Source organism: Fukomys damarensis, unplaced genomic scaffold, assembly GCF_012274545.1.
Source record: "Fukomys damarensis isolate Sample0158 unplaced genomic scaffold, DMR_v1.0_HiC HiC_scaffold_37, whole genome shotgun sequence".
NCBI classification, from domain to species: Eukaryota; Metazoa; Chordata; class Mammalia; order Rodentia; family Bathyergidae; genus Fukomys; species Fukomys damarensis.
The window spans coordinates 12,594,871-12,605,867 of NW_022900949.1; the positions used below are offsets into that span (position 1 = coordinate 12,594,871).

At 35.6% G+C, this 10,997-nt stretch overlaps 1 protein-coding gene across 1 annotated transcript in view; it reads left to right on the forward strand.

Annotated features, from left to right (window-relative positions):
- The window catches only part of LOC104851372 (vomeronasal type-2 receptor 116), a 16,435-nt gene extending 8,785 nt beyond the window's left edge, over nt 1-7,650 (forward strand). The window contains exon 5 of the mRNA XM_010608531.1: nt 6,728-7,650. Coding sequence (XP_010606833.1) covers nt 6,728-7,650 — 923 coding nt within the window. The remainder of the gene's footprint in view (nt 1-6,727) is intronic.
- The last annotated feature ends 3,347 nt before the right edge of the window (nt 7,651-10,997 follow it).

Consider the following 10,997-nt stretch of genomic DNA (forward strand, 5'->3'; position numbering starts at 1 on the left):
TCTCTCTCTCTCTCTCTCTCTCTCTCTCTCTCTCTCTCTCTCTCATTTGGATCTCCATTACTCTCCATTTTTGTCCCTGTTCCTATCCTAATTCAAATTTAGTTTCTTTCTTTTCCCTTTCTTTTTTTTCCTTCTCTCAATTGCCATTAGTTTTAAAAGAAAGTGATTATAGTCTCTAGCTTCCCTATTGCTGTTAGTTTGTTTTGTTCTTGGGAATATTTTGTTCTGTCTTCTCCTCTTCTCTTCCACAGATCCCTAGAGTTTGTGTGATGTTCCTGCGTCCTCTGACTTCACTTCTAACCTTTCTCTATCCTATCTATCTATCTATCTATCTATCTATCTATCTATCTATCTATCTATCCCATTTATCTTCACAACTCCATCTACCCCATCCTGAAGGTAAAGTTGCTATATTGAAGAGTTTATTCAGTATAAACATATTTTGGGCTGGTCATCGAATTTGATTTCTTTCAAATGGTTAAAGGTGATTGATAACTACCACAAATTATCATTTTCTAAGCTGTGCTTGATGCTACTGTGTTGCTGATTGTATCAATTGGACTAAGGTGTTGTGATTGATTTAATTAGTTGTTTGCCCTGGTATAATGAAAATGAGTTTGCCTTAGAAAATTTAGAGACTCAAAACCTAAAGACCAACTATATCTGGAAGATCAAAGTATTAACACGGTAATTAAACCAAGGACAGTAACAATGTCAAAAATAGAAATGAGAAGTCATTTAAATAAGACACAAACACAGACTTCCACCACACCACAGGTAAAATCAGGGAAATGAGGTAGAAAAGTCTGATAGTCATCCATCTGGACACCCTTAACTGGTAGCACAGGAAGTAAAAGGACAGATAAAAGGCTCTAGAAAAATTCAAAACAAATAATTTCCCAGATAATTACAGAGATGGTGAGAAGAATAAAATATATGATTAGATACTCTAGAACAGAAACAGATAAAAAGATAGAGGAGCTCAGGGCCATGATGGAAACCATGAATGCCCAGCCTAGGAAAGAAATGGAAACCTGGAATGCCCAACATAGGAAAGAAATGGAATCCATAACAGGCTGTAGAAATCATTCGCAGCAGGATAAATGAATGTGAAGATAGAATTTCAGATATAGAAGACAGGATTGTGGTCAGTGACCATGAAAAGAGAGATCTCTTAAAAACAGCAAGGGACCATGAGAAATCCATCCAACAACACTTAGATGATGCAAAGAAGAATAATATAAGACTGATAGGAATCCATGAAGTAGCAGGAGAAAGTACACATGGCATAAAAAAATTTGTTCACAGAATTTGTGACAGTAAGCTTCCAAATGGAGGGGAAGAGTTTAACATACAGTTAAGTGAGGAACATATGACAAAGATTAAAAAAATACACCTAGACATGTAATAATCAAGATCAGAAAACCCAAAAGAAAAACAGTTAGAGAAAATAAGCAAATCACATGCAAAGGAAAGCCCATCATAATCACAGTGGTCTTTTCAAAACAAACCATCAAGGAAAGGAGAGCACGAAGTGAAGTATTTCAAGTCTTAAAAGAAAACAACCTCCAACCTAGACTGAGGTATCTTGCAAAACTATCTTTCAAAATTGATGGGGAAATAAGATCCTTCCCAGACAAAGAATGCCTGAGAAATTTCCTGAACACCAGATTAGCACTGTAAACACTTAAACAATATCCAGGAAAAAGAAAATGAAGGCCAAAATTCCATAAGGGCCAACAGAGCAAACGTACCATGCAAGGCAAGAAATTAAAGGGAGAGAGGGGGCATAAAAATAGAGAAAAGAACCAACAGAAAAGTAACATGACAGTGACAAGTCAATACATAACAGTTATAACCATCAGTGGTAATGGTCTCAATTCACCAATCAAAAGAAACAGTTTGGCAGAATGGATTAAGAAGCAAAATCCAACAATATGTTGCATGGAAGAAGCACACGTAATCCACAAAAATATTCATAGAAAGTAAAAGGATGGAAAACAGTTCTCCATGAGACAGGAGCCCAGAAAAAAGTGGGGGTAGCTATCTTATTTATAGATATAATAGATTTCAAACCAAAACTAATTAAGAGAGACATAGAAGGCCACTACATCCTTGTAAAGGGGACAACGCAAGAGGAAGAAATGACAATTACAAACATATATGCACCAAATACAATGCCCCAACTATACAAAACAAATATTAATGGATATGAAAAATGAAAGAAGCACTAATACAATTGTAGTGGGGGACATCAACACTCCACTGACACAAATAGACAGATCATCTAGACAAAAAATCAACAATGAAATAACAGAACTGAACCAAATCTTAGAATAAATGGATTTAGTAGTTGTTTACAGAATATTCCACCCCACGAAATCAGAATATGAATTTTTATTCAGCTGCACACAGGTCATTCTCCAAAATAGACCACATGCTAGCTCATAGAACATGCTTAAGAAATTCAAAGGAATTGAAATTATCCCCTGCATATTACCAGACCAAGTGTAATTAAAAAGGAGATCAATGGCATAAAAAATAGCAAGAACTTTACAAACACATGGAAATTAACACCCTATTGAACAACCATTGGGTCACACAGGAAATTAAAGAAGAAATTAGACAGTTTTTACAATTAAATGATAATACCAGTACAATATACAGAAATCTATGGGACACAGTGATAGCATTTCTATGAGGGAAAGTCATAGCAGTAAATGCCCACACAAGAAAAACAGAGAGAGCTCAAATAAACAACCTAATGCTTAAATTTAAGCTCCTAGAAAAAGTTTAGAAAGACAAGCTGAAAGCTTATATAAGGGAGGAAATTATAAAGATCAGAGCAGAAATTAATGCAATGGAGAATAAGGGAACTATACTAAAAATCAATGAATCAAATAGTTGGTTTTTTGAAAGAAGAAGTAAAATCAATAAACCCTTAGCCAACCTTATCAAAACAAGGAAAGAAAAGGCTCAAATTCATGCAATTAAGGATGGAAGAGGTGAAGTCACAACAGATTCACCAGAAATCCAGAGGATCATCAATACCTATTTCAAAAACCTGTATTCTAATAAAATGGAAAATGCAGAAGGAATAGACAAATTCCTAGATAAACATGAACTTAAAAAATTTAATGAAGAATATATAAAAGGTTTAAACACCCTAATTACATTCAGTGAAATTGAAAATGTAATTAAAACATCACCAACAAAGAAAACCCAGGCCCTAATGGCTTCACTGCTGAATTCTACAAGACATATAGAGAAGAACTATTACCGGTACTCTTTAAACTCTTCAATTAAATTGAAGGGAAGGAATGCTTCCCAGTTAATTCCTGGAAGCAAGTATTACTTTGATTCTAAAACCAGAGAAGACATAACCAAAAAAATAGAACTACAGGCCAATCTCCCTAATGAAAATAGATGAAAAATCCTCAATAAGATCCTGGCAAACAGAATACAGAAGATCATCAAGAAGATCATACACCCTGAACCAGTCAGATTTATAGCATGGATGCAAGGATGGTTCACCATACATAGATCAATAAATGTAATACACTATATTAACAGAATTAAGGAAAAAACCATATGATCATCTCAATAGATGCAGAAAGAAATAGACAAAATTCAACACAAATTCATGACAAAACCATACAGAAAATGGGAATAGATGGTCTATATCTCAACACTATAAAGGCTATGTAGGAAAAAACAGCCAATATCATTCTCAATGGCTAAAAACTGAAAACCTTCACGCTAAAATCAGGAAGAAGACTAGGATGTCCATTGTCACCACTCCTGTTCAATATACTTTTTGAAACATTAGCCATAGCAATTAGACAAGAGAAAGAAATAAAAGGAATGAAGATAGGAAAGGAAGAACTAAGACAGTCACTATTTGCTGATGATGTGATACACTACATAGAAGACCCAAATAACTCTGCCAAAGGAATGCTAAACTTAAAGCATAGATTTAATAGATTAGCTGGAAACAAAGTCAAAACTCAAAATTCAATAGCCTTCTTATACACAAGTAACAGACTCACTGAGAGAGAAATTAGGGAAACAATTTCTTTCACAATGACATCCAAAAAAATGAAATATCTAGAAATTAATTTAATGAAGGATACAAAAGACCTGTACATTGAAAATTACACCACTCTGAGAAAAGAGATAGAAGAGGATATAAGATGGAAAGACATCCCTTGATCTTGGCTAGGAAGAATCAATATAGTGAAAATGGCCATACTTCCAAAACTTCTATACAGATTCAATGAAATTCCTATTGTAGTCCCAACAGTATTTTTCACAGAAATTGTGAAAACAATCCAAAAATTCTTTTGGAACCAGAAGAGACCTAGAATAGCAAAAACCACTCTCGGCAAGAGAGACATGGCAGGGGGTATTCACAATTCCCAAATTGAAACTATACTACAAAGCCACTGTGATAACAAATATGGTACTGGCAAAGAAACAGACAAGGATCAATGGAATAGATTAGAAGATGTGGAAACAATACCAGACATACTCAGCTACCTCATCCTTGACAAAGGAGCCAACCATCCTCACTGGAGGAAAGATAGCCTCTTTAATAAATGGTGTCTTAAAAACTGGATTCCAACTTGCCAAAGATCAAAATTAGATCCCTATCTTTTACCATGCACTAAACTAAAATCCAAGTGGATTAAAGATATAAAATATCAAAACAGAAACAGAAAACTTACTGGAAAATAAATTAGTTAGAACTCTTGAAGACATTAGTATAGGAGACTTTATGAACAAATCCTCAGCAGTATGAGAACTTGCACAAAGAATCAACAACTGTGATCTCATTGTGTTAAAACTCTTTTGCAGTGCAAGATAAGTCACCAACAAAGCTAAAAGACAACCTATAATGTTGGAAAAAATTTTTACCATCTACTCCTCAGACAAAGGATGGCCATCTAGAATATATAAAGAGGGCTGGGGATTTAGCTCAGCGGTTCGGTGGCCTGCCTTGCAAGTGCAAGGACCCATGTTTGATCCCTGGTACCAAAAAAAAAAAAGATAGAATATATAAAGAATTTTTAAAATATCAGACCCCCCCAGATACAAACACCTGATTAAAACATGGGCTTCTGAAATGAGCAGACGTGTTTCAGACAAACAAGTAAAGCAGAAAATAAATATATGAAAAATTGTTCAAGATCAGTGGTAATTCAACAGGTGCAGATGAAAACAACCCTGAGATTCCACATTACCCCAGAAATAATGGTTGCTATGAAGAAATCAATAGCAAATGCTATTGGGGCTGTGCAGAGAAAGGAATCCTTCTCCATTGTTGGTGGGAATGCAGACTGGTGCAACCACTTTGGAAATCAATATGAGATATCTGAAAGAACTAGGATTAGAGGTTTCATTTGAGCCAGCTATCCCTCTATTGAGTATCTTTCCAAAAGAATTAAAAGAATCATACCACAGTGATATATACACACGCATATCTATAGTGGCAGAGTTTGTCATAGCTAAAACTTCGAAACAACCCAACTGTTCATCAACTGGTGACTTGATAAAGAAGATGTGGTTTTTCTATAAAATGGAGTATTATTCAGCCATAAAGAATGAGAAATGAGAACCATCTGTAGCTAAATGGATACACATTGAGGCTATACTCACGTGAAATAAATAGGACACACTTGGGGAAATACTGAATTGTTTCTCTGGTGTGAAAAACTAACAGCATATATAAAGTTCAAGAGGTATAATTGGGAGTGTGAAAGAGAAAGAAAATGGTTTAAGGGGAAGTGCGAATGGGAGGCAAAAGGAAATAAGAGAAAAGGAAAAAAATGTGAACAAACGAAAACAATATGTTTGTAAATAGGGAAGGGTGAAGTGGGTGGAGGAAGGGCAGGGGTATGGGGAAAAAAACAAGAGCCAAGATATATCATGTAAAGGTATAAGATCCCAACGATGCGTGCAACTCTAATGTTTGCTTTAAAAGTGACAGTAAACTTAATGGGAAAAGTAATGAAACTGATTGTGGATTAAATATCAAGTTAATGTTAAAATGACTGTTCACATCATTCGTAATTCAGAATTTGAATATTAAAAACCATTTATTATATCATAAGTTATGACATATTTACAAGTAAATTATCAATGATCAAAAATTTTCAACAACACACATGTAATAGGAAAGAATTAAGAAGAATAAAACTAAAATGAGATTTAAGATAAAGATTTCTAACTCAAGAAGCCAATAATGATATTAACCTTTTATACAGTTATAATGAGATACCATCTAGTCAAAATCAAAATTCCACTATGCTATTCGATAAAACTTGCAAATACTCAGAGAACTTAGTGTACCTTGTAGAATGTTATGACATATATTTATTTCCCTGGAAATCAGAAAATGTAGCTCTTGGGAGTTTCCAAGAGTGCCCCCACATTGAATGACTACCTGCATTATTTCCTGCACAGACTTAATTTATACAAGTAGATCTTTAAGTGTTTGTGAGAATAGAATTTTTTCTCAAGAACATGCCATAAAAATAAAGAAAATAAATTTTAGCACTGTTATGGCACTGTAACGAACAAAAACAATACTGATTTTGAATTATTGGTTTTATAACAACATGAGGGAACAGTATGGCTTGACTAGTCCAGTGTGCTATGAATGGTGGAGGCTGTGAATAATGGAATTCCTGAACCTGCACTGAAAAAAAGTTGCATTTCTCACTAGATATGGAACAGTGTGTGAAGTGTCCGGACCATCAGTATTCCAACATTCAGAGAAATCGCTGCCTCCAAAAATCTGTCACTTTTCTGGCTTTTGAAGACCCCTTGGGGAAGACTCTTGTTGGCACCGCTTTGAGCTTAGCTATTCTTACAGCTGTTGTTCTTGGGCTCTTCGTGAAGCACAGAGACACTCCCATTGTCAAGGCCAACAACCGGACTCTCAGTTACACTCTGCTCATCTCCCTCATCTTCTGTTTCCTTTGCTCTTTGCTCTTCATTGGTCGTCCCAACACAGCCACCTGTATCCTCCAGCAGACCACATTTGGAATTGTGTTCACTGTGGCTGTTTCCACCATCTTGGCGAAAACTATCACTGTGGTGCTGGCCTTCAAAGTCACTGCTCCAGGCAGAAGGATGAGGCAGTTGTTGGTATCGGGGGCACCTAACTACATCATCCCCATCTGCTCCATGATCCAACTCACTCTCTGTGGAGTCTGGATGGGAACAAGTCCACCTTACATTGACACAGATGCACACTCTGAACATGGCCACATCATCATCGTGTGCAACAAGGGCTCACTCACTGCCTTCTACTGTGTCCTGGGATACCTGGGCTCCCTGGCCTTGGCGAGCTTCTCTCTGGCTTTCCTGGCAAGGAACCTTCCTGACACATTCAATGAAGCCAAGTTCCTGACATTCAGCATGCTGGTGTTCTGCAGTGTTTGGGTCACCTTCCTCCCTGTGTACCACAGCACCAAGGGCAAGGTTATGGTGGCCATGGAGGTCTTCTCCATCTTGACCTCGTGTGCAGGGCTGCTGGGCTGCATCTTTGCTCCTAAGTGCTACACTATTTTGTTAAGACCAGATAGGAATTCTCTACCTGGGATCAGAGATAAAAAACATTCAGACAGAAAGAAACATTTTTAAGTTAAAAATATGTTTTCCTAAAATGCATATTGGCTCAGGAGCAAATCCTCACCTTTTTTTCCATTTATATATTACATTACAGCATGCTATTTTCTTCAATTTTCTATGGACATTTCTTTCTCGTATAGTCTAAAAGTCACTAACTCTCGCAAGAATTATATTTTCACTTTGAATCTTAGTCCTACAAATTTTGTTCTCCTCATAAAATGGGCAATAAATCCTTATATTTGGGTTAAGTTTGATTCTGTTACTCATTTTTATCTTTTGGACAACTTCATGTTCTCAATTGTTTTTACAAATTGTTAATATGGTAACTTTTGTCTGTTGATCACCATATTTCAGAATTACCCTATTTCTTTTAATTTTTTGTTTCTAAGAAATACTATGCCTAATTATGCAGAATGTAGTTCATTTTGATAACTGGTTTTATATCTTCTTGCTCTCCCTTTCCTGTCAATTTTCCTGAAGCTACATTTATAGAAATTCCCTCTCTTGCTGCCTTTGGAATGTTAGGATTGATTGATGACATGCAATAACAAGTACTCTTGATTTTAAAATTGCATTAAATGGAAATTACATGTTAAATGAAGGGATGACTAGTGCTGTATGGTGAATTTTAATGTCAGTGGTTGATTAAATATTTCTACTTATCTTCTTTAAACATTCTTTTTAAATGTGTGATGTGTGATGTGTTCCTATGTCTATATTTGTTTTCATGTATTACCTGTACGCTTATTATATTCAATATCTTCTCATATTTATTCCTGACTATTTTTAGAATTCGTTGATAATGCATACATGGTTTTATCTCCTATATTTAGTGTGCTAAATATATCCTATAAGGTAAGAGTTACTTGTTGAATCAAATGAGCAAACTTTTGCCTCCATGCTCATGTTTGCTGGATCTCTCAAAATTGTTTATTTATTGTTTATTGGCATATTTTAGGTATACAGTATGACGACATTCATCATTGGAAATTTGTACTGTTAAGTGATATGATGTTGTTATTTTTCCCATTCCACTATGTTCCCTTCAACCCCATCACCCCTCATTATTTACAAAGACTTTTTATTTTTTCCTTTTCTCATATTTCATTTCCTGTATTTCCTTACCCTTACACCTCTCACTTCCCCTTCCTCCTTAGACCTTTCCTTACTATTTCAAATCATCTATCATATATTTTGACCCTAATTTACATTTGCATTTTCTCATACCACAGAAACTATTCAGCATTTGCACGTGTCCTATTTATTTCACCTAAGGTTGTGGCCTCAATGTCCATCCAGTTAGCTATACACGATTCTAATTTCGGATTCTTTGTGGCTGGGTAGTACTCCATTTTATATAAAAAAGGTTACCTTTTCTTTATCCAGTCTCCAATTGATGGGACACTGAGCTCTTTTCAAACTTTATCTATTACAAACTGTGCTGCTAAGAACTTGGGTGCACATGTATCACTGTGGTATGATTTTTTTATTTCTTCTGGGAAGATACCCAGCAGGGGAATAGCTAGGAAAAATGGAATCTCTAATGCTAATTCTTTGAGGTATCTCCATACTGATTTGCACAGTGATTGCACCAGTCTATTCTCCCACCAACAGTGGAGAAGGGTTCCTTTTCCCTCAATCCCACCAGCATTTCTTATTGAATGATTTCATGACAGCAGCCATTTATTATGGGATGAACTGGGCATTTCTCAAGGGACCAGTATTGTTGAACATTTTTATAGGTTTATTTGCTGATTCTACCTTGAGAAATGTCTTCATTTCAGATGACAATTTCTGGATTGGGTCTTTAATTTTCAGAGGTCTGATTTTTAAACTTCTTTATACATCCTAGATAGTAGACTTTTGTGCAAGGAACAGCTAGTAAATTTTTTTCCACATTGTGGATTCTTTCTTCTCTCTGTTTTTCATTTCTCTTGCTGTGAAGAAGCTTTTTAACAAGATGAGATCACAGCTGTTGTAAATCCCTCAGATTATTCATCTATGAGATCTGCTAATTAAATGTTTGTCTTTTTTCCCCTCTCATTGAGTTTATTGGTATATTTTAGATATACAGTACAGTTACATTCATCATTGGGATTTTGCACCTTTACAAGACTGGCCTTGGTTCTCATTTTTTGCCCTTGTCCCTGCCCTCTCTTCAAACCCTCTTCCTCTTCCCATTTACAAACACTTCATTTCCAGTTTTCATTGTCTCATATTTTTTTCCTTATTATATTGCCCCCACCCTTCCCACTTTCCCTACACCATTAGCCCATTTCTTCTTAATTCACATTGTCAATTATATCATTAGGATCTTATGTATGATTATATTATATTTATATTTGGTATTTACACATGTGTGACTTATTTATTTCATTTAGGAGTTTATCCTCAATATGTATCCATTTTCCTATGAAAGAATCTAATTTCTCATTTTCATGGCTTAGTAGCATTTCATTTTATAGAAAAACCACATCTTTATCCAGTCTCCAACTGATGGGCAGATGGGCTGTTTCCAAGTTTTAGCTATTACAAATTGTGCTGTATTAAACATAGGTGCACATATATTACTGTTATATGAGTCTTTTAATTCTGTTGAAAAGATACCGAGCAGAGGGATGGCTGGGTCAAATGGAACCTCTAATCACAGCTCTTTGAGGCATCTCCATATTAATTTCCATAGTGGTTGCACCAGTCTGCACTCCCACCAACAATGGAGAAAGGATCCTTTCTCCCCACAACCCCACCAACATTTGTTATTGGTTGATTTATTGATAGCAGCCATTCTTTGTGGGGTGAGGAAGAATCTCAGTGTTGTTTTGATCTGCATCTCTCAAATGACCGGTGATGTGGAACATTTTTTCACCTGTTTAGCTGCTGTTTTTACTTCTTTGTCTGAGAAATGTCTGCATACGTCAGATAATCATTTTTGAATTGGGTCTTTATATTTGGGGTGGCTGATTGTTTTGTGTTCTATATATATTCTAGATAATAGTCCTTTGTGTGAGAAGCAGCTGGTAAAAAGATTTTCCCACGTTGTAGGTTGTCTCTTAGTTCTCTTGATGATTTCTTTTGCAGTGCAGAAGGTTTTTAATAACATAAGGTCCCAGTTGTTGATTCTTTGTGCTAGTTCCTGTGCTACTGAGGATTTGTTCATAAAGTGTTTTCCTCTGCCAATGTCTTCAAGAGTTCTGCCTAATTTATCTTCAGGCAAGTTTAGTGGCTCTTTTTTAATGTTTAGATATTTAATCCACTTGGATTTTAGTTTAGTGAATGGTGAAAGATAAGGGTCTAGTTTTAAGTTTTGGCAGGTTGAAATCCAATTTTTCCAACACCATTTATTAAAGAGAATACCTTGC